General features: G+C 42.4%; 1 protein-coding gene across 7 annotated transcripts in view; it reads right to left on the bottom strand.

Annotated features, from left to right (window-relative positions):
* Positions 1 to 25224, bottom strand: part of BEND7 (BEN domain containing 7) — a 90643-nt gene that overhangs the window by 23400 nt on the left and 42019 nt on the right. For all 7 annotated transcript variants that reach the window (XM_021675679.2, XM_021675676.2, XM_021675674.2 and 4 more), the window contains one exon: positions 15922 to 16147. In XM_021675679.2, coding sequence (XP_021531354.2) covers positions 15922 to 16147 — 226 coding nt within the window. The remainder of the gene's footprint in view (positions 1 to 15921; positions 16148 to 25224) is intronic.

Raw genomic sequence — 25224 nt, 5'->3', positions numbered from 1 at the left:
AATCATGACAAATAGGAAAGGATGCAGAACTTCGTCAGTGATCAGAGATTCTACCACTGTCACTTGAGAACCACCAGACCGGTGGAAATGAAAGCCTGGTAACAAGAGATCTTGGCAAGAATGCCAGAAAGTTGGATTTCTTCTACCTTGCTGGTGGATGCATCAGTTTATCAGTTTCGAGAGCGATCTGACAATCCCCAGTGAAGCCGAAGATGCTGTTCCCTGTTACTTGGCTGTTCCATTGCCTGGTATGTTCTCTAGAGAAACTCACACATGGGTACCCAGAAATGCAGAGACGACGGCTGCCTTGGGTGACAGGGGAAGAGAAGAGCCAGCTTCTTCTTATGAGAAGGCTGGAGGAAGAAAGGGCTTTGTCATGCAGTGGTTAGCAGATGAAATGGATAAGCTAGAGTTATAATATATTGAGAGGGACAAAGCTTTAAAAAGGAAAAAGGACATGTGAAACGCAACCAAGTTGCACAATTACAGTGTGATGCTGCGGATGCAGATCTGTAAGCAGGACACAAAACAGTAATAAATAGGATTTATGGGAACACAAGTGGTAAAATAAGAATGAATGGGCTGGGTGCAGCGGCTCATGCCTGTAATCCCAGCACTTTGGGAGGTCAAGGCAGGCGGATCACAAGGTCAGGAGTTCGAGACCAGCCTGGCCAACATGGTGAAATCCCATCTCTACTAAAAATACAAACATTAGCCGGGCGTAGTGGGTGGTGCCTGTAATCACAGCTACTCGGGAGGCTTAGGCAGGAGAATCGCTGGAACCCGGGAGGCTCAAAGGCTGCAGTGAGCCGAGACTGCGCCATTGCATTCCAGCCTGGGTGACAAAGCGAGAGACTGTCTCCAAAAGAATGGATACTTCAGGTTACTCTGGGGCGGGGAAGAGAGAGAATGGAAGGTAGAGGAACATCTTGATTCTTAAAATAGAGAAGGGTATGAAGCAAATTATTAATAATAGCTGTTTTAAATCTTAGGGGAAGGTAGAGAAAACAAATCTTGGCAAATGTCTTTCCACATTCAAGATGGAGAGGGACACTGTTATTTCAACGTTTTAACCTACAGACTACTGCTAATGGGGACAAATGTCATTCTTCAGCCTGAACAAATCAGATAATTTCTCCTAGGGCTATGCCACAGAAATATCAATGCTGACTAGATTTCAGTTACACTCCTTACGCACACTCTCTTTTGGGATAAGCACCAAAAGCTATCTTTAAAAGGGAGCTGGGAGAAGACTCAGTAATTTGCCTTCAGGGAAAAACAGAGAAGACATCAGTACATCTCATCGTTCAGGTCTCAACTGAGAGGTGACCTTCCCAGATAAGGCCTGCCTGAGTTTGTTAACCAGTGATTTTAAAAATAACAATGTCCAGTGTTCATCAAGACTGCAAGCTCAAAGCCAGGGCAGAGATCAAGTCTTCCGTTCACTGTTGGCACATAATAGGTAGGTATGAATGTATGGTTTGTGAAAGAATAAATCTGAGAACGTTTTTTCTCTGGTCTGTTACTCAACTTAAAGGAACTGAAGGAAGCATTTCTTCAGTAAATAGCCAGAGGTCTCAAAATATACTGAGCCCTGAAGTTCATTCCAGATTTGGTCTGACAGTAAGAGTTTAGCACAGTTCATCAACTAATGCACCTAAAAATGATACCTTTAAATTAAGGAAGTAAAGTATTACAGAGAAGGTATTTACTGATGAAATGAGAATATCCCAGTGACTTATAGATGTGAGACTTTAGCAGGAGCAGGCGTGCAGGGCAGTCAGATATACAGACCTAAAAGTCAAGGACTGCAAAAGCTGGCCATGAGAACCGCCTCACACTTAGTGCTGACTGCTACGGTATGGGGCTGTTATTTTCAGTTGGTTGAATTATTATGAAAAGGGCCCTAGATATCCATACAATTCATTCCAAGCCATATTTACCTGGTTCTTTAGGTTTACTTCTGAGAATTTGGGCTACCATCTCTGAACCACAGAATCTCTGACCTGGAGACATTTATTATTATTATTTTAACTGGAGACTTTAAAAGTGAGTCAAGCTACACTTTTTTATTTTTCCTAGAGAAAGTGATGGTTCAAGAGCCTGAAAGGCAGTGAGGAGTGAATCTATATCCCATGATGTTCCCTTCATTATCTCCACACTGCTGGGGCTCTGAGGCTTGAGGAGCTTTGTTCAATTCCAGTGATTCTCACTGATTTGAGGCCAGAGCTGTCTCTCCCTCTCTCTCGTGTGTGTGTGTGTGTGTGTGTGTGTGTGTGGTGGCCTGGTGGGAGGTGGGTAGACAATATCCCTTGTCTTCCTTCATTCAGTTTTGCTACAATGACATTTCTGTCCAGAAGGAAGTGCCCAAAAGTGCTGATAGTGTTTCTCAAATTAAACAAGGTTAATTTTAATTTCCATCAGTTTAAGGAGGCACCTATTTATAATACAACTGTTGGGAAGACGGACTTCCCTTTGGTGAGCTGTGCAACGCCTTTGTTTAACATGGTTGGTGTATTTCGATGGAGTAAGTCCTATTTGTTAAGTATTAAGATCTGGGTAATAATAAGCTTTAGTGTAATGACATTTGTTTAATCCATTTTTTTGTAGCAAAAAAAAAGTTTCAAAATTATGGATTTAATAGGCCCGGCACAGTGGCTCATGCCTGTAATCCCAGCACTTTGTGAGGCTGAGGCAGGCGGATCACCTGAGATCAGGAGTTCGAGACCAGCCTGGCCGACATGGCGAAACCCTGTCTCTATTAAAAATACAAAATTAGCTGGGCGCGGTGGTGCAAACCTATAGTTCCAACTACTCTGGAGGCTGAGGCAGGAGAATTGCTTGAGCCTGGAAGGCGGAAGTTGCAGTGAGCTAAGATCACACTACTGCACTCCAGCCTGGGTGACACTGTGAGAAACTGTGTAAAAAAAAAAAATTATAGATTTATAGAAATTCTACTTGGAAGATGCCTTATGTTTGTACAACTCGTTTATTTATTGTATAGAATAGAACACTGAGGCTCAAGCAACATGAAATTTAAAAGACTGGGAATCACCAGCTCAGGGACCTTAGGCAAGTGGCAGAAAACACATGCGTTCCCTCCACACAATGTCACTGGGCTTGACTGTTCTTGAGATAAATGAATGAGGAGACAGTCATGAGTTTTTGTGTTTTTAAAGGTAGGGTTTCTCAGTATATGAACTTCAAAGTCATTCCAAGAGGCACTGAGTTTACCCCCTTGCCAGGAGGTCTGGAATGAACGCCTCTAGCGCCAGGAGGCTCAGGTCAGACCCCAACCCAGAGATGACAGAGGCTGGGAAAAGAAAGGGTGAGGGGCTGGGAAGGCAGGCGCGGGATGGGGTTCTCGCCCATCAGTGGAGATCTATGCACTGTCCCACCGTGGACATTGGGGGAAGATGTGGGGGCGTTAGGACAGGGTCCGTGCAGCAGAGGTATGATTTAATTTCCTGTTCTTTTTTACACGGTGGCAACTCCGTTTTCACTGAGATCACCTGTAGGAAAATTTGGGGTTCGCATTCTGAGGCTGACAGGAGTTCTCAGACTTTTATCTGATCCTCTCTCTTTCAGGCACCAAGCTGCTAAGACAAAGGCTAAAATATTCCTGGAGGGAAAGGATATGGATTTGTCAAGAGGTCTTCAGGTAGGAGGACTGGGAAACAGCACATCGAGCCTAACTATGATACGTTATAAAATGATAACATTATTAGGTCTATTTAAACCAAAAGCCCACAATAAAATGATTATACTTCATCTCTTGAGGATGATTCCTCTCTAGTGTGAACGAAAGCATGACAAACTACACTTTCCATGTCGCGTACTGCGGAGGTTTCTCTTTGATATTTAACAATGATCAGTGCTTTCAGAGCCCTCACTGAATAGAAACTTAAGGGTTTTTAGTTTAGATTACCCTGATGTTTTGATCAACAAGATTACATTACCCTTAATTCCTTTTTCCTTTTTTTATTTTCTTTAACCTTGATTTAGTCCAAACTACCCTTAATTCCTATACGCCATTTGATCTGTCTGTTGCTGCTGTTTCTTCTAATCTTCAAATTTATATTCTGCCTCCTTGGATTTCAGCTGCCCTTTTCCAAATTGTCATGGAGAAGTTGTGTAGTTATCTTGTTATTCATGCCCTGTACACATCCAATGTGGGAGCACTGTTTTGATTTATATGAAACCATCTTTTTCACAGAAGATAAATTGACTGTCTGATTTCTTCCTTCCCTCTTTCCTTCCTTCCTATATTTACTGATCATTAGTTATGTGAGTGGTGCTGTTTCACGGGACAAGGAACATACAAAGCAAACATAAAACATGATCTCTGCCCACAGGAGCTTATAGTCTTGTTCGGAAGACAAGATGCCCTAATATAAACAGCATGACCATATATCCTGTTCTGCCCAGGAAAGTTCAAGTTTAAAGCGCCTGTTTTCCCTATGAGATAATTAACAGCACCATATTGACTCTCAAGAGTGTCCCAGTGTGCGCAGTAAATGACATGCTCATCTTCCACAGAGGCCACCAGTAGCCAGGCAGAGAGTTAAGATGCACTGCTAAGCCGTCTGGAGGCAGTAAGCACTACCGGCACTCAGAGAAAGGAGCAATCGGTACAGGTTAGGGCATCTGAAATGCACTGCTCAGCCGTCTAGAGGCAGTAAGCACTACTGGCACTCAGAGATAGGAGCAATCAGTACAGGTTAGGGTATCTGAAAAAGTCTCAGGGTGCAGGGGATGAGACTTGGGCAACACCAGGAAGAACGAGTCAGACTTGTCTATAGAGAGAGGAGAGAAGGGCACCACGACCCTGCAGAGAACATCATCACATGAAGTCCAGAATGAACGAGTGGTGCTTGAGGAACAGCGTCGGTGCTGGGCTTGTTCACCTGGGAGGACACATCAGGAAATATGTTCGCAATGAGAGAGAAATTAAAGTTGTGGAGGGTTTGGAAGAGGCCAGACTTCAGGTTTAATAGGCCAGGAGGAGGTAAATAGGAAAACGACGTCACGAGATTTGGTTTCATGGGTGTTACAAGCTGTTAGGATACAGTGTGAACTGGAAGGAGAAAGGAGGGCAAAGGAGGACATTTCAAGAGTGTGTTTGCAGAATTTCAAGGACAGAGCGATGCACAGCTGGACCAGGATGGTGTCAAAGAAGCCAAAGGGCACTGAATGAGAGAGGAGGGAGAAACAGTTGACAGGGTCAGGTAATTAACGAGGGTTAGTTGCAGAAACAAACAAACAAAAGGATTCACGGTATTTCTGAGCTTTCGAACTTGAAGAGTGAGTTGACGCCTCTGCTAAAAATAGTGTAGTCGAGAGGAGGTATCTGTGTTAGCTGGCCCACGCCACCACGAAGGTGACTGCTGTGTGGGTAAGCAGGGCTACTGCTGACTCTTCAGAAAGAGGCCAGCACAGGCCCCATGCCCCGCAGTAAACTTGAATGTCCCATACGTCCTGGTCTCCACTGTCCTGGCTTCCTTTCTAATTGGGATTGGCCCTCCCAGGTAGCCATACCTGGCTAAGTGGATTCAAAATGGTATGTGTGGTGATGAAGCGGTGTCAGGAGGAAGGTACTTAAAATAACAAATATTGAATTTACTCTGTGATCAAGGGGCAGGGCTGATGGGAGGATGCTAGGGTTGAGTATAAAAGGGTTTCTGAGAAACACTATGAGCTGACCATGGAGAGATGTCAAAATCTAACCAAGAGCAAGATGCAAGAAACACAACTTGGAAACACAGTCCATACAGCAGAAGACTTGACTGGAGGCAGCAGCCAGTGGGAAGACCCGATTAATTCCGAAAACGGGCACCTCTCTCTGCTAAGCCTGTTTTTCACAGATAGGTAAAGCCGTGCTTCATTCTTACACAAAAATGTCTGACAGGCAGCCAAAATCGATGGCAGCTTTCAGTTCCATTTTAAATGAAGGTTATGGATTTCTAAGGGATTTTCTTACACTCTTAGTTTTAAGGGGTTTTGCATATACTCTCAGTTTTTTTTTTTTTTTTTTTTTTTTTTTTTTGAGTATTCCATGATCAATTGCAATGCACCTTTAGGGCAGAAATACTAGCAAATACCAATTCCTCAGTCTTTCAGATTTCTGATGAGTACCTTGTAGGAGATAGTCAATACTTGTTACAGAACTGAAATAAAACATTTGCTAGATGACTGGCACCAACCGTACGTCCAGAAGAAAAGGAATGCGATCTGACTGATTCTGAACTTATTCTGCTTCCCCACAAGGGGAGAGAAAATAGGAGGACGTGGCATTAGAGGATGCTGGTGAGCATTTTTGATGAGCCAAACAATTCAGCGAGTTAAATAGAAAAGAGACGGGCTGTGCAGAAAACACTGCTTTCTATTTTCAAGGCCACAGCTAACCCATATGGAGCCACTGTTGAGATTGGAAAGGTGTCTTTCCTCAGGACACTGTACTTTCACCTGCAGGGAAACTGTCACAATAAATATGAAATCCAGTGTCAGCAGCGGCAGTGGTGCCCACAGTGTGGTGTGGTGCACATTCTACTGTAGAGGCCCTGTTTATGCTCCAGAAACTCATCTCTTCTGACAGGAGGCTGTTTTTGTCAGTCCTAGTGGTGGTGTTAAAAGGCAGGTTTTGTAAGAATTCAGTAACTGGGAGTTGCAGTTGAATCCTTGCTGGTGAATCCACAACTGGTTCCTGCCCATTATGTGACAGGCTGAAGAAAGATCAATAAAAGCCACGCCCTTCTTAACAAGTTTCTCCACATTTCCATTTTTGCTCCTGATGCAGTAAACATATGAATTCATCGTTTCGAGGAAGATAAGATCCCTTTTTTGAGCTTACGGTGATGAAGGAGTGGTGAAGAGTAGACTCACTGTGGCCCCAGCCCCAGGGATCTGAATTCATCAGGTCTGGGATGGGGCCGAGGTAGCTTTAAGAAGCAACTTTGAGGCAGCAAACCACACTGCCATGTGTGTACCTATGCAACAATCTTACATGTTCTTCACATGTACCCCCAAACCTAAAATGCAATTAAAAAAAAAAGAAGCAACTTTGGGCTGGGTGTGGTGACTCATGCCGGTAATCCCAGCACTTTGGGGGGCCACGGCGGGCAGATCACAAGGTCAGGAGATCGAGACCAGCCTGGCCAACATGGTGAAACCTGACTCTACTAAAAATACAAAAATTAGCCGAGTGTGGTAGTGGCGGCATGTGCCTGAAATCCCAGCTACTGGGGAGGTTGAGGCAGGAGAATCGCTTGAACCCGGGAGGCGGAGATTGCAGTGAGCTGAGATCGCACCACTGCACTCTAGCCTGGGCGACAGAGCAATACTCTGTCTCAAATAATAATAATGAAAATAATAATAAGAAGAAGCAACTTTAAACTTTAAGCAGCACAGCTCTGGCTCAAATGCTTGGAGGTAAATTATCTCTGAGTCCATTTCACTGGCATTATATTCATGAAGTCAAACACATGAAGGTAAACAGGTTGCTGAGGACTTAAGGTCCACCAATGAGAGTGAGCCTTAAACAGTTCTGGAAGCAAAATGCTTTCACCCGATGTTTTATTGAATTTAAGCTTCATTAAACATGTTCTGTAGTTAATCTTTTCCATTCTCTCTGCATTTGATATACTTCTCTTCAATCAAGGCCTAGTTCAGACATCATCTATTCTGTGAGGTCTTCCCCTACTGAGATTACAACCTCTGTGCTTCCTTCTCCCCATGCCATGTAATAGGTATCTGTCATTTATTCTATTTTGTCTTGGAGCATGGCTCTGTTAGGGGTCATCACTGATATGTCTTACTAGACTGCACATTCCTTAACATCAGGGCCATGCCTTAGTCACTGGCTCGGGGCACTAAGTATGTTGTTAGCAGAAATTTCATGCCTGCTGATGATTTCTAGGTTTATGCTATCAATGAAAATATTGCAAAGGTTCTGGGGTTCTCATGACTTACTCCAGTATCTAAAAAGCAGCAAAGATGGTGTCTTCTGTAACACACAGTTCGGGGAAAAGTCAGCTGAACAAGCGCTTCAAATACACAGTCAAGGAGACCTTGGCCAAGAGCTTGCCAAGAAGGGATTCTACATTTTCTTTTCTTTTTCTTTTTTTTTTTTTGAGATGAAGTCTCATTCTGTCGCCAGGCTGGAGTGCAGTGGTGTGATCTCAGCTCACTGCAACCTCCACCTCCCAGGTTCAAGTGATTCTTCTGTCTCAGCCTCCTGAGTAGCTGGGACTACAGGTGTGCACCACATAGGCCCAGCTAATTTTTGTATCTTTAGTAGAGACGGTGTTTCACTACGTTGGCCAGGATGGTCTTGATCTCTTGACCTTGTGATCTGCCCGCCTCGGCCTCCCAAAGTGCTGGGATTACAGGTGTGAGCTACCGCGCCAGGCTGGATTCTACATTTTCTTCAAGACTGTCATGACAAGGTTGTATGGAAAATGAAATGGCATTTGTTTAGGGATCCATAAGCGAGATCTCCGCTGGAGTCTGGAAACGCCTTCTTCCACCTTGGTGAAGTGGGCAGCTATTCCCGCTAGTCCTGGTGAGGCACTGTAGCCATGTCTGAAATCAGGACCCTTGTGTCATACAACACAAAAAAAGAATTTTAAACCCCCAATATTCAAAGAATGACGGCAGCTGAGACAAGGCTACCTTCCTTCTCACTGATTCCAGGAAAGGGGTGGAACAGCCTTTAGAAGACTAGGTGCTGGTGAGAAACAGCTGAAGGAGCCCAAGCTTCATTGGGGCTGTTGTGTATAGTTGAAACCCATGTCATCCCCATCATTGCTGTTAGAATTGGGGTCGATACATGTCATTGCTCTTAAGACTCAGGGTCAGTACTCATCATCGCTGTTAGACTCCGGGCCGATATCATAATCACTGTTAGATTTGGGATTGACACCCATCATCGCTGTTAGACTCGGGGCTGACACCCGTCATCGCTGTTAGTCTAGGGGCTGATATCATCACCACTGTTAGATTCGGGATTGACGCCCGTCACTGCTGTTAGACTCGGGGCTGACATCATCACTGTTAGATTCGGGATTGACACCTGTCATTGCTGTTAGACTCGGGGCTGACATCATCATCGCTGTTAGACTCGGGGCTGATACCCGTCATCGCTGTTAGACTCAGGGCTGACACCTGTCATCGCTGTTAGACTCGGGGCTGATACCCGTCATCGCTGTTAGACTCGGATCGATACCTGTTACCGCTGTTGGACTCGGGAGCTCTGACTGTGCTGCTGCTCCAAGTGGCATCTGAAAGCAATCGGAATCCCCTGCGGCTGTGTGTTCAAAATGTGGCTTCTCGGACTATCCTAAATCCACTGACTCTATCTCTGAGCGTAGGACCCATAAGTCTGAATTTCGAACCAACACCCCAGGAAATTCTGATGCACACTAACATATGAGAACCACCATGGAAGGGGCTGGAAATAGACGGCTACAGATAGAGAACAGCCGAGATTCAACATGACCTCCTTGTCACTGGGCCTTCATAAATTGTGAGAAAATACCAACTACAACAACAACTAGGTGAGAGTTACAAACGCAGCCAAGAGGCAAACAGTATTTCTGATGTAATTATACTGATGTTATGTATTAGGTAAACATATCTTGTTTTAAGCAGATCTGATATGTAAAAATATGAAGGTAAATTAACAGGTGATTAATCATCTTCCCAAAGCTAGTTTAAATGTTTGGCAATCAGAACCAATTGATGAATGCTTCCCTTCCGCATTCGTCAATTGGTTCTGATTGCCAAACATCTAAACTAGAATTTGATTTACATACAACTTTGGAACACAAGGTATATGAAGTGTTTACTCCCAAGCTCTTTCCTTGTGGTTTTATGTACTGAAGGGTCTCAGAAGTATCTCTTTCTTGATGGAAGGGATCAGACTTCTTTTTTCCTCCCACACACAATGGGGCTGATTCTCACTATCTTTAAGAAAAGACCTGCCCTGACACTAGTAAAGAAATTGATGTCCAGCTATATTTTAACCAGAAAATCACTTTGAATATGCTTTGCATGAACAAGTAACTGGTCACCTGAAATCATTCGTATGTCCTAGTGGAATTTATAAAGAATCCAAAATGCTAAAGTTTAAGATAGAAATTAAAAAGTGGGACATCTTTCTTTTCAAATACTCCTTTTAGAAAGACTCAAGTGTTTAGGGTGCTGGAATATGGCTTTGGAGTCAGACAGTCCTCGGGTTAAGTCCTGATTCCACCACTTACTAGTTGTTTAAATTAAATGGGTTTATTTAACTTCTCATAGTCTCAGTGTCCTCTCCTATACATGGAAATAAAATAATCAGCATTGGAGGGATGCTCAAATCCAAGCTAATGTTTCAGCCTTAGTCTTATAAGGCGTTCTAAGAACACAGATAAGTTACTATCAGGAAATAAATAAATCAGATGCAAATTCCACACCAACCATATTGATTTAAACCTAAGTGAGATCAAATAGAAAATGGCTATTCACTTTTTAAAAATTAAATCCTAATGGAAATAGAGATACTATAAAATAAGAAATGGACTCTACAGGTATCTAGAGTCACAAGAATAAAACAAGAGGCTTCGCGGTGATATCTGCAGAGCCTGTGAGCCTGTGAAAGCGTGACAGCAGAAGTGACCAGGCATCCATTCTAATCTTGTAAGAAGGCAGTTTTTTTTTGGAGGGCTATCAACCAAGGAGTGTTCCTCCCAGAGAAGTTCTAATACCTGTGGCTGTCCAGGCAGACCATCAGTGCAGGCTTCTCAGGAGAACAGCAGTTTGTGCTAAGTGGAGTGAACTAAGAACCCCCAACAAGGCCTTCACTTGACATGCAGATGTAATTTCCACCGAATGCAAGAAGATTCAAGACTCCAGGACAGTTTGATAGTAATAAAACTTTCTCAATGAATCACTATGAAGCTGAATTAAAAATCCTACAACTGCGGCTCTAAAAATTGCTTTATTGCAACTGTATTTTCTGAAGAGCATTCAGAGACTTAAATAGTCTACCATATTTACACAACTCTAACCACGTCAATCTGCATGGTCTACTAAGTATATCACAGCAAGAACTAGACGTGGACCAATTCTAGCCTCAGCAGGTAAGGAAAAGCGTACTTCCACTCTGGCTATAAAACCAACTCCAAATCAAATCCAAGATTCTAAGCTTTATCCCCAGCACTAAAACTTAAGACTCTACTTAGTAAGATCATAAGTTGCTTCTTCTTCATTAATTCAAAATGCTCAGGTGAGTGTTTCTAATTAAAAACTCTTTCAGGGCCGGGTGCGGTGGCTCACGCCTATAATCCCAGCACTTTGGGAGGCCGAGGTGGGTGGATCACGAGGTCAAGAGATCGAGACCATCCTGGTCAACATGGTGAAACCCCGTCTCTACTAGAAATACAAACAATTAGCTGGGCATGGTGGCGCGTGCCTGTAGTCCCAGCTACTCAGGAGGCTGAGGCAGGAGAATTGCCTGAACCCAGGAGGCGGAGGTTGCGGTGAGCTGAGATCGCACCATTGCACTCCAGCCTGGGTAACAAGAGTGAAACTCCATCTTAAAAAACAAAAAAATAAAAAAATAAAAGCTCTTCCATTAGCAATACCTTGAGTCATACTTACCAACAAATTTTTAATGAATTACCATTAAGTGTCAGTCACCATAAAACAGATGAGATTATATAAAAAATACAATCTCTACAAAAGAGGCTTATATTTTATTTTCAAGATACTGTCGTGGGGAATATTAATTACCACCACAAAAAGCTTTGTTAATAACCCCCATAACAAACTTTTTTTCAGTTCATTTCTGTTCCTACTTATAAGCATTTTACAGATTTTCATTCATCTTTTTCCCATTGTTGTTTTAACCAATCTAATAATCACTTGAACTCCTAATGTTACTTTCATTTCTGAGATTTTGTAAAATTAACCAGTCTTCGTATGTTCCTAGATGACAGGATTTTTCAAATTAATATACTATTGGCACACTGTCCTATGAAAGATTGAGTAAGAAATCCTGTACACTTAATATTTACAAAATTGTTTCCAAGGGGTGGTAGACAGTAAGAACAGCAAGGACAGCCTTGACACAGCAGTATTATGCATAAAGAAACCATTTATCAGTTTCCCATATTACTCAGATTTGAAAGACTCGGGTTAGGGAAATTTCTTTTTTAAAAAAATCTCTACCAATAGCAAAAAAACCCCAACTGGATATAGCTATTTCCTAAGACTTTCAATTAATAGCTACTTCTTTTTTTTTTTTTTTTTTTTGACATGGAGTCTCACTCTGTCATCACCAGGCTGGAGTGTAGTGGTGCAATCTTGGCTCACTGCAACCTCTGCCTCCCAGGTTCCAGTGATTCTCTTGCCTCAGCCTCCTGAGTAGCTGGGATTACAGGCATGCTCTACCATGCCCAGCTAATTTTTGTATTTTTAGTAGAGATGGGGTTTCACTATGTTGGCCAGGATGGTCTTTATCTTTTGACCTTGTGATCCACCTGCCTTGGCCTCCCAAAGTGCTGGGATTACAGGCGAGAGCCACCACGCCTGGCCAATAGCTATTTCTTAAAATCACTTTGTATTGTAATATGTGGGTTAACCTACTTTTAACTAAGGAAAATATAGTTAAGAAAAAATGTATTAGGAAGTTAAGAGAGTTGTATTCAAATTTATATTCAATTTTGGTTTCTATGTTTTAGCTTTCATTGGCATTTTACTATCTGGTAGAAATTTACAGCAATGTTTTAATGTCAGTCATTCCAGATGAGTTATAAGAAGACATGAGGATGGGTATTTAGTACTAGACCCATTATGTCAATAAATTAACGTCAAAGTCAAGATGAAAAATAAAAACCTATGCCTCTTCACTCATCCCATGTGCATTTACGGAAATCCTGGTCTGTGTGAGCTCTCAGTGATGTGTGCAGGGTAGGGAAGACTTTCCTCCTACCCTCTGAGGGTTCAGTCGAGTCTATGAAACAAACTGATAGCAGGTAAGTTAACAGGAGAAAAGTACACATTTGTCATGTACACAGGGGAACCACAGGAAAGAAGAGTGAGACCTAGAAGCTTACATACCCTCTTTGTAGGGAGAGGGGAGGGAGGATGGAGTAGACAAATTAGAGGAGAGTAAATGGTTTGGGGGAATGATGAAAGGGCCCTCAGAAGAACAGGTGACAGCCTGTGACAAAGTCTCTCTGGGTGTGGTATCACCTCCAGTGCCCTCACCAGTGATCTGAGTTAATTCCCCCTGGTTCATGACACTTCCAGGGAAGGGGTTCATGACCAAGTTCCTTTTGGAGGATCTGTCTTTGGGCAGATAAGAGAGTTCAGAGAGAGCCCCTCCCTGCATCTGCTGTTCCCCAAGTGCCCACAATTTGAAATAATCTGTGGACCAAAGCAGCATTTCTTAAGGTGGCATTTCCTGAGCTCTTTCAAGAACAACAGGTAATAGAAAAACATTTAAGACAAAGTGTGCCCTTAAGAAACTTATAAGAAATTATCAGCATTAATCAGGTAGAAATGTTGACCAGAATGAAAGAAATGTTCTTATAAAATAGTCAAATCTGACGCCACGTTCACATTTGAGTAAAAACTGTAAGAATGTAAACCATAACCTTGGAAGAAGATTATGGTGGCCTTTTTGTTTTCTACACAGTTTTAAATCATTTGCATTTTAAAATAAATATGTATTATTTTTGTAATCAGGAAAAAATCAAAATCAAAATATATGTCTACGTGTCTATGAATAAACACTGCAAATAAATAAACTATTTGTTGATTTAGGTTGTTGGTAGCTTATGGGATTTCTATTTGTTTAAAAGTCACTGTGTTGTTGTTATAGAATTTTAATTGATTTAATTATGAAGAAATTTTAAGTTCTTCAATTGGAATTATCTACTTTATTATATATTGGGAGCAAGAGCCTCATTGCCATATTTATAGAGTAGAGCAGTGAAGGGAATGAGGTGTGTCCTCTATCTGTAATATACTTTTTCTTTTTTTTTTTTTTTTTGAGATGAAGTCTGGCTCTGTTGCCCAGGCTGGAGTACAGTGGTTTGATCTCAGCTCACTGCAACCTCCGCCTCCCAGGTTCAAGCGATTCTCCTGCCTCAGCCTCCTGAGTAGCTGGGACTACAGGTGTGCACCACCACACTTGACTAATTTTTTGTATTTTTAGTAGAGACAGGGTTTCACCATGTTGGCCAGGCTGGTCTTGAACTCCTGACCTTCAGTGATCCACCCACCTCGGCCTCCCAAAGTGCTGGGATTACAGGCGTGAGCGACCGCGCCTGGCCTGTAACATACTTTTTCAAACTGTTGCATGATGTCCAGTCTAGATGGAAAATGGCAGAAGAAACCCTCATCGATCCACTTGTCACGGTCTATTTCGTTACCATCTATTATTAGGATAACTCTTCTACTGCCATTAAAATGGACTATGGTCATTTACAGTTCCCTAATTTCCAAATGCTTTCATAATATTATTATGCTGCCCTGGGAAAAAAAAAGGAAATTAAAACCATTTCTGGCTGTATTTCAGAAAAGCATCAGTAGCCTTGACCTTCCTATTTTGAAAAGGGCCCCTCTTCACTTCAGGAAGTCCTATTTACATCACTGACCATTTTTCAAATTCTGTCATGTTGTTTTTAGTGTCACTTCAGGCTGAATCATTCTTTTCAGAAATGGCACAGTTTGTGATATCTCTGTAGCTTTTCATATTTAATACAACTCAACTGTCACTTTAAGTGAAAAAATTTTGATGGAGCATGAGAAATTCTCTGTTAATGAAGGCTTATGTCCTTCTGGCCATGAACAAAGGGTGCCTGGTACTTGCTAGTTCCATTTAAATACCGTATTATTTTATAAAGTTAATTGTGGATTTTCAAGAATCCTTTAAACACTATTGAATTCATTTACTCATTTTGCTAGACAATGGGGAGCTGGAGGGGGCAGAGAAAGCCCTCTGAGTCAGTCCCACTTCACAACTGAACAAGGCAGGAACTGAGCTAGTAAGCACCGCACCCCTATCTGTCATTCCAGTTTTAAGCAAGGCCTGATTCAGAGTTTCATTTTCATGGAGTTGTGTTTAGATTTGAGACTTGGTTAATGTTCTTTTTGGTAAGAACTAAGTACTTCTATTTCCTAAAGTTACATCCATCCGAATGTGAATATGGACATTTTCAGTTAAGAGAAGTAGGTTTAGGATGTGGCACTGGATATGAATGCAGAGGCGCTCCCACATGCCCCTGCGCGGCCACCGTCACGCAGTGGAACACAGACGCATGCTCAAAGGAAGTAAGGGGAAGAGACCCACGGTGGTCTCTGCATGGAGCTGGCATGACTCCATGGCACAAAACAAGAGGGAGCAGAGCGTGCCAGCCACGTGCGGGGACGTACAGGGTTTGATGTCACAGTAAGGTCACTTAGATTTAAAATGTCTTTAGAAGCAGTAACCTCGTAAAGCAACTCTAAACTTTGGAGAGAACCATTTTACTTTATCGTTTTTTTTTAAAAAAAGCATCATAGTTTTATTCTCATTTATAACTAAAAACTTAAGCTGATGTTATATTTTGAGGAAGCTCTTAGTTAGAAATGACAAATTACCTGCATTTTAATAGTCAACTAAGAAAAAAAACTTCTTTTTGGTTCTGCAGCAGATCAAACCGGCTCTTAAATTATTATTTTAACATATTAACATTACCTTGAATAATGAATTCTAGCAGTATCTGAGGTGGTGAATTACAGAGCTCACACCCACAAGCCATGCCAATGGCTAAACTGCCAATGGCAAATGAAGCTGGCCACTAGTCAGCCTACTGCAGTTTCAGCTGCATCCTTATGGAATGAAGGCAAAGCTCAACAAAGAACCCACAAAATGAAATGATGCAGACCAACCTTTTATTGCACCCACAATATTTTGGTCTAGGCCTTTCCGGTTGTCATTGAGTCCTCTTTTCCTCTTCCCATTGGGTAAGGAGTTAGCCAAAGTCTTGTCATCAAAAAACGCACACACCAGTTTTCTAAACAGAAGGCTTCCTGAGCGAGTGTAGTTCGACAGTATAGAGTCCAGCTGAGATTTGGGCATAAACACATCAAAGCCTTCAGCAAGTTGTACTTCTGGCTACCAAAAGAACATAAATATTTCATTAAAAGCAAGATTTGATGCATTTGACTTTGGGTACAGGAGCAACAAAAAAAGACATCACTAGCAACTGAAATGTACATCACTTACAAATGAAAACACTCTCGGCTTTGTGTGCCAGTATCTGTGATTTATGAAACCAACGACTAGTTATAACTCACAAAACAAGATGCTCTAATTCCAATACTGGGCCTTGTCAAAAGCAATGGAAAAGGAAGTAGCCAAGAGAAGGCTGGATAACCGCAAAGTCATATCATTCTAGAGCTAACAGGGAGTTGAGATTTCAGGATGAAATATCCTCATTTTGGAAATGAAGGCGCTAAGGCCCAAAGAGATCATTAAAAAAAAGACTGAGAAATAATTCAAATGTGCTCAGTACAGTACAGTTACAGATCACTTTCTCATACACTAACTCAATTTCTTCCACCTAAGGACACAAATGTGGGGCTACCCCAGAGGGCCCCTGGCTCTTTCTATGCCAGTAGCTTTTAGCTACGGAGCTATTTTTTCCCCCAACGAAACTTTTGTAGACTAATACATAAGATACATAAAAATGAGGAGCAGGTTTTCCAGGCAGTTTAAATCCACTCCCCATCCCTGCTTTTGGGAGGAAAATGTGAAACTATGTCCCAGATCACCCTTGGAAAACCAATGTTCCCTAGCAGGCATTTCCTGACTGGGATACGGAATCAGAAGACATCCAAGGCGCCTTTCAACTTGGACACAATCGCACACGCTCGGTGCTCAGAACCCCTTCTCCAGCAGCAGGCCATGAGTTTTACAACTCACCTTTTTATCTTTCAACCCAGTTCATACCGTTCCTTTACAAAGCCTTCCAAATGAACTGATCTCCTAACTCCTTCTTGCCCGTGGAGGTAGCTACCACTCTCTGTTCCCGCTGTTCATTTAGTGGACATATGACTGTATTTCTTACACTATATTAGAATTATTAATTAGATTGCAGCCCTTGCTGATCCTGAAGCTCAGACTTTGTTATCTCTAGGACCTGGCATATAGCAGGCACTCAATAACTTCTTGTGGAACAGACAAAAGTTCATTAGTTATAACCTGCACTACTAAGTCATTTGGTTTATTGTTAATTATAACACGGTAGCTGTAAAATAATAATTTAATATGAATAAATGCAATTAGTAAACTGTTATTAGGAAACAAGTTTGAGGAAAACCTCACTGAGTTAAGATGTGCTATCAAAGCTGATTCTTAGATCCCCTACTCATCACTTTGCAAAACTGGCCCTGCCTTACAGTTTCTAAATCACATCAGAAATATAAGGATCCAGGATGAATTTCTCTCCTGGAAAATAAGAATGGTTATTTTTGCCTTTGTCTTATCACTTTTCAACATGCCACCCCACCTATGGTCAAAGTAAACAGTGCTTAGAGCATGGCTTAAATTCTTTGGATCACACCAGAAGGAGCTTGGGTCTGGTCCCTCCAAAATAGAATTTTTAACTGGAATATCCAGAAAGTCATCTCATGTCTCTGCCTCACTTTGCCATTCAATGTTTGGTCTCTGAATGTTTGCTGAATATCACTGTAAGAGCCAGGCTGTCGGACTTTCCCCCTGACTTCTGGATCTTGCTCCTTGCTGGTCCAGGTCTCCAAAGGAGGTTGTCTGAGCTGGAGGCTGCATTCCTAATTTCTGGAACAGAGGTGGTACATACCAGGCAGTCAATAAGTCTTTGTCGAATGATTCAATGTAGACAATATTAGGATTGAGGGAATTTTACCATCATAACCTAAGATGAAGTTTTATTCATAACTAGAATTTTATTTTGCAAATCCTGTGCTGCATTTAGAACTTTTGTTCTAAGTGAACTGATCTTGGATTTTTGCTAAGTGCTCTTCTATCATTTGAAACCTATTTAAAAAATCCAAGTTTGGCTGGGCGCAGTGGCTCACACCTGTAATCCCAGTACTTTGGGAGGCCGAGGCAGGCAGATCACCTGAGATCAGGAGTTCGAGACCAGCCTGGCTAACATGGTGAAACCCTGTCTCTACTAAAAATACAAAAATTAGCCAGGCATGGTGGTAGGTGCCTGTAATCCCAGCTACTCAGGAGGCTGATGCAGGAGCATCACTTCAACCTGGGAGGCGGAGGTTGCAGTGAGCCAAGATTGTGTGCCACTGTACTCCAGCCTGGAGGACAAGAGCAAAACTGAGTCTTAAAAAAAAAAAAAAAAAAAAGTTTGTCTTGCAGAAGCCACTACTCACAGCTATTTGATGGTCTAGGGTGGTTCAAAAGTTCTTAATAGCAAGAGAGGAAGGGGAAGGACACTAGTTATTTATATAATCTCAGTTTGATTCCGATACCATTAAGCAGGCACTTAAAACTCTGACCTCTAAGACTTCCCCTTTGATTCATCCCATGAACTGGGACCCCAGTTTGAGAAACAATGACCTGAATAAGCTGCCAGTTGGAACTGGCCACTCCCTTCTTCAAGCGCTCAGACTATTTTCTAAAAACTCTGTTTACAGCACTTTTCATGCAGCATTTACTTAGCTGGGAGCTTGCATTTCTCACTGGGAATGAGGACTCTTGTATTTGGAGTGTCAAGCACCCAGTTAGCGCCCAACAGATATTTGTAAGAATAAACAAAACAGTATGCAAGAATTCATTTAAAATGTCTGGTGTTGATTCAGAGATCTTTTATCCTTGTAAAAGGAAAGTGGGTTTGAAAGTTTGCCACGCTTTGCTCGGCATGCCTGCATCTTCTATGAGTAGGCATGTGGTAACTCCATGAGTTGGAAGACCTGGACAACAGAGACCCAGCTGATTCAGTACCTAATCACCGAGTCCCCTCCATGTGTAGGAATCTGAAGGCAGGCTCTGCAGACGAGACATATGCACACGTAACTATCCTATAAAGTTGAACGTGAGAAACACGAGCGAACAGAGCAAGTGCTGTCTGAGACAGCATCAGGCAGGACTTAGCTGCTGGGGACGCGGGAGGAAGGGGGCTCTTGGGACTCAGGAGGGGATAATATAGTATTTTAACAGGACCTTGAAGATGGGATTCAGGAGACAGATATAGCCGCTGTTTCTAGCATCTGCTGCAACTCCTAACAACTAAGTATCTGGAGGTTTCTGCAGAGCTAAGAGACTTCCAATGCAGAAGCTGTCACTGCTTTCCATTCCACTTTCTACTGCCAAATACTGTTATTTTGAACTGTTCTTTTCAGATCAAGGAACATGAACTCACTCCCTTGCAAGCACCTTGCAAAGGAGGAAGCAGTCTGGTTAGTGGAACGGTGATGGCAGTGGCAGCAGGGCACAGGTGACTGGGCCCTGTCCTTCCTGTTCTTCTCAGCCTGTCTCCTATTCAGATTTCTGAGCCAGGAGTGGATGAGCGCCAATGCCATCTACCTGTGCCAGGTGCCACAAGGCAACGACCCTTAAAAGAACAAAAGAGGGCAGGTTTGTTTACTGAAACATGAAGAAAAGCTGATGTTCGCTAATTGCTTATTTTTATTATGAAATCTGTTTATTTCCTCCAATTGATAAATAACAAACACAGTGGATAACTATCATATAATGATCCACATCTTTGTACATATATTTAAAAACAGAATCAAGCTCTTTAATTGTATCACTGAATCTCTTAGTTACTGCTTAGTTTAAATGAGATCTCTCTGCTTACCGATAGCTAAGATAGAAAGCAACACTCTTCCAAATGAATATCATTTAAAAACTAGACTTCTCTTGACAGATTCACAATTCGATACTCAAGCCAAAATAGAAAGCGAATGAGATTTTACTGATTACTGAAATAATATGATGACATATTATGATGAATAATATGATGAAATAATATGATAACAAATAAAATGATGACATCTAAACAAATGGTTCAAAATAACAGTCTAAAGTTGGGGCAGAATTGACAACACTTAGAGTCGTCATGTTAAAGGCTGGGAGTCTGAATTCCCACTCTAAATTTGGATTTTCGGCCGGGCGCGGTGGCTCAAGCCTGTAATCCCAGCACTTTGGGAGGCCGAGGCGGGTGGAGCACGAGGTCGAGAGATCGAGACCATCCTGGTCAACATTGTGAAACCCCGTCTCTACTAATACAAAAAAATTAGCTGGGCACGGTGGCACGTGCCTGTAATCCCAGCTACTCAGGAGGCTGAGGCAGGAGAATTGCCTGAACCCAGGAGGCGGAGGTTGCGGTGAGCCGAGATCGCGCCATTGCACTCCAGCCTGGGTAACAAGAGCGAGACTCCGTCTCAAAAAAAAAAAAAAAAAAAAAAAAAAAATTTGGATTTTCTAAATTTGGATTTTCTTTTTTCTTTTCCTTTTTTTTTTTGAGATGGAATCTCACTTTGTTACCAGGCTGGAATGCAGTGGCGTGTTCTCGGCTCACTGTAACCTCCACCTCCCAGGTTCAAGCAATTCTCCTGCCTCAGCCTCCTGAGTAGCAGGACTACAGGCGCGCACCACCACGCTCAGCTAATTTTCGTATTTTTAGTAAAGGCCAGGTTTCACCATGTTGGCCAGGATGGTCTCCATCTCTTGACCCCATGAGACGCCTGCCTCAGCCTCCCAAAGTGCTGGGATTATAGGCGTAAGCCACCGTGCCCAGCCTAAATTTGGATTTTTATCTATGTCCTGCCTATTTTAGGTACCTCAGCCACTTAGTGCAACAATGTATCAAATACTGAATTTTCCTTATTCCTCTATACTGGGTGAAGTTCTGGAGGCAAAAACAGCATACACAGTCATAATGACTATTGAAAATGTCCCTGGATCCAGGCCTGTGGACATTCACTAATTTGTTTCTTTGCATTTCAGCTGTGGTCTCCCTTTGCTTAGAAGTAGCTGGGGTTAAGATCTCGTTTGGTTGAGGAATCTCCTAACTAGGTAAATGAAAATGCTCCATCCCCACCCCTCTGCCCCTGTTACACTCCCGAGGCCCCATGAGTGTATCATGTGACTTCACTGGATAATCTAAAGAATAAAAAGTAAGGCCGGGCATGGTGGCTCACACCTGTAATCCTGGCACTTTGGGAGGCCAAGGTGGGTGGATCACAAGGTCAGGAGATAGAGACCATCCTGGCTAACATGGTGAAACCCTGTCTCTACTAAAAATACAAAAAATTAGCTGGGTGTGGTGGCATGCACCGGTAGTCCCAGCTACTCAGGAGGCTGAGGCAGGAGAATCGCTTGAATCTGGGAGGTGGAGGTTGCAGTGAGCTGAGACTACGCCACTGCACTCCAGCCTGGGCGACAGAGAGAGATTCTGTCTCAAAAAAAAAAAAAAAAAAGAATAAAATGTAAGACAATTTTTAGAAGATCATGCTAGCTAACCACTGAGGGAATATTTCTAACAGGCTATTTTATATAAGGTATTAATAAGTAAGTTACAGTAAGACACATAGCAAGCAACATGTGGTCACTGGTTAAAAGAAGCTCATAAATAATCACATTGGGCATTAACCCCAGATTTTCAATGGCAGATTAATCAATTACACGCAATAGTGTGCAGATTCTGTGTATGATATAGGATCCCCTTTGCAGGCACATGCACGGGACTGTTTGGACAAGGTCATCTGCTGGTGGGGATTTGTGGGTTAGTCTCAGGCTGGCTCAGGACAAAATGCTGAAAGAAAACTATAGACAAAGAGGCAGCATTCTGCTGAACAGAACTAACTGATTTGGGGCTGAAAAGCTTGTAACAGGATTTATAAGAATGCTTAAAGGATGTGAATTTAGTCTATGTTCATACTACTATATACAACGATCTTTTGTTCTTAGTGTTTATTTTGCAGTGTATTAGATTTACTTTGAGGAAAATGTTCTTCAGTTTATGAAATTTTAAAACACAAACTTCCCTCATAATTGATTTAATTTTGCTCATAAATGTGATCTGCTTCTGTCTGATAAAAACTAAATGTTCTGGTAACTGAGGTCTGCCCCAGGTGGACATAGCAAGAATCACTATTATTATTTATTTTCTATTCTTAAATTTTATTTATTTATATTTTTTAGAGACAGGATCTCAATCTAGTGCCCAGGCTCGTGTACAGTGGCACGATCACAGCTCACTACAGCCTCCAACTCTTGGGTTCAAGTGATACTCTCACCTCAACCTCCCAAGTAGCTTGGGCTACAAGTGTGTGCCCAGTAAATTAAAAAAAATGTTTTTTTTTGTAGAGACAGGGTCTTGCTTTGTTGCCCTGGCTGGTCTTGAATTCCTGGCCTCCAGTGATCCTCCCTCCTCAGCCTCCCAAAGTGCTGGGATTACAGGCATGTGCTACCATGCCCAGCCAATTTTTAAAATATATATATTTATATATTTTGTGTGTGCGGGGTCTCGCTTTGCTGCCCAGGCTGGTCTCAAACTCTTGGCCTCAAGCAATCTTCCTGCCTTGGCCTCCCAAAGTGCTGGGATTATAGGCAGGAGCCAACATGCTTAGCCTGTCAATTATTAAATGCTATGCTGAGAACATGGCCCACGAGGAGGATGGCTACAAGAGCGTGTGGGATTGGACGCTCACCGGCATGGCTGTTCCTGTCGAGCAGCTCAGAACAGAGGTGGCCTGGGGACATAGTGGGCCTGAGCCGTAGCATGGACGAGGGAGAAGCACGTGTGGGTCCTATGTCGAGACTCATAGTGGAAGGTGGCTGCCCTCTTTTCATTAAGCAAAACATGCTCAGCCAAAAGTCCTATCCAAAAGTATGTGTAATTTACAGGACAGCCTATAGTGAATGTTGAACAGGAGAAAAACGACAAGAAGTCATCCAACAGCCAATTCTTCATAGACATTTTTAGTGGACAATATTTTGGTAGGACTAAGCATTTAATTTTAGGAAAGAGAATATAGTTTGGTCCCTTGAACGTTTCTCCATGTACTTGCATAACGAGACATTCCCATCTTTTAGAGATGCCTTTAGCTTTTTCCTTCCTCAGGTAATAAATTAATGACTCTGAAGACAAGGGCTTGATTTATGCTAAAGGTATTTGAGCCAAAATGTGTAAGAGTCTAACCACTGCAATCTAGCTTCTTCTCTCCTAAGGCCACTGAAATGGTTCCTCCAAGAGGTCCACTCTGAGAGACTCTCCAGGCTCCAGGTAACCTGACTGCCTGTGCCACAGCTTGCATCCTATGCTATTATAGTTACTGTTTGTGAATTTTCCTTCATGTGCTCCTTCAAGGGCAGCGACTATTTTATACACTTCAGTATGCCCTGGAAAACAGTGATATAATGAATATTTATTTGCTAGTTACTGTATTCCAAGCCCTAGGCTAACACATATTATACAGATTTTTTTCTAATTTGATCTTCACCCTTTGAAATGGCTACTATTATTATCCCCCATTTGCAGATGCAAAAACTATGGCTCAGAGAAGTGAAGTAATTTGATTAAGATTATCCAGCTAATACATGATGAAGAAAGGATTAGAACTCCCGCAGCCTGTGCTGGAATTATACTCTCAGGCATACACGGCCTCAATTTCAATGTGTCAATGAGTAAATTTAAAAAAGCATTTGCTTGGTTTGACCCCAGTGGATCACTGTATTGGACCAAGAAGGTGTTAAGAAAACAGATTTCAAGGCCGGGCGTGGTGGCTCACGCCTGTAATCCCAGCACTTTGGGAGCCTGAAGTGGATGGATCACTTCAGGCCAGGAGCTTGAGACCAGCCTGGCCAACATGGTAAAACTCCATCTCTAATAAAAACACAAAAATTAGTTGGGCGTGCTGGTAGGCGCCTGTAGTCCCAGCTACTCTGCAGGCTGAGGGAGGAGCATGGCTTGAGCCCAGAAGGTGGAGGTTGCAGTGAGCTGAGATCACACCACTGCACTCCTGCCTGGGTGACAGAGTGAGACTCTGTCTCAATTAAAAAAAAAAAAGCAGATTTCAGATACAGATATTCTGATGAATATCCACAATTTATCTTCTGTAAACTTTTAAACTGGCATAATCTAGGATTACTGGAGACTATTTATAGTAAGAACAAATAGAAAAACATTTTCTATTATTAAAAATTATTTTAAAATATTGTTAAAAACTAGTCTGAGTGTTTCGCCAAAGCTGAAAAACAAGAAACAAAAAGCAACAGCAACAAAACAAACTTAGGCCAGGTATATCTGCTCTGGAAACACAAATCAGCACACGCAATCTTGAAAAACAGCGACCATAAGAAGTTCACAGCTGTCTTGTCTCAACCTGGGTAGAGTATTGGGTTGTGAACTCATGAATAAACGACTGAATACTGTATTTAAATGTGAAATTTAGTTTGGGGTTTCTGCTTCTGTGCTACTTTCAAAAGGGCCAAATAGTCCTGCCCTAAAAGAGAAATATTTCAGGCTGTTCCCTTTCTAAAAACACTATTTGTTCAAGTGCATTTGTTCATTGATAGGTAAGTTTTATTTTAAAATATTTATTCCCATAAAGATACTTAGGTAAGAATGCTAAGGTTAAAAAAAGAACTAATAGGACAGGCACGGTGGCTCACGCCTATAGTCCCAGCACTTTGGGAGGCCGAGGTGGGCAGATTACTTGAGGTCAGGAGTTTGAGACTAGCCTGGCCAACGTGGTGGAACTCCCTCTCTACTAAAAATACAAAACAATTGGCTGGGCCTGGTGGTGGGCACCTATAATCCCAGCTGCTCAGGAGGCTGAGGCAGGAGAACTGCTTGAACCCGGGAGGCAGAGGTTGCAGTGAGACGAGATCGTTGCCAGTATACTCTAGTCTGGGCAACAGAGAGAGACTCCGTCTCAAAAAAATGAAGAAAGAGAAAGAACTAATATTTATTGAATGCTTAAAATGAGCCAGGCGCTGTTCCCAGTGCTCCACAAGGATGACGTCATCTAATTCCTCCAACAGGCCAATTCCAGGAGACAAGCATTTGCTACCCCCGTTCTACAGAGAGAGATGGAGAAGGGAGAGGTCAGGTTCACTTGCTCAGGGTCACACATCTGAGAGTCTAACCCAGGCAGCTTGACCTCAGAGCCTGCTCCCTGACCCGTGAAGTTCTCCCCAAGAAATTGCCAAGTAAACAGCATCAACAGCCACAGCTGAAACTTTCA

This window comes from Aotus nancymaae, unplaced genomic scaffold (genome assembly GCF_030222135.1).
Source record: "Aotus nancymaae isolate 86718 unplaced genomic scaffold, 86718_ANA_hifiasm-v0.15.2.pri h1tg000077l, whole genome shotgun sequence".
Taxonomy (NCBI): domain Eukaryota; kingdom Metazoa; phylum Chordata; class Mammalia; order Primates; family Aotidae; genus Aotus; species Aotus nancymaae.
Note: the sequence above shows the minus strand (reverse complement) of the source record. Positions and strands in the feature narration are given on the sequence as shown.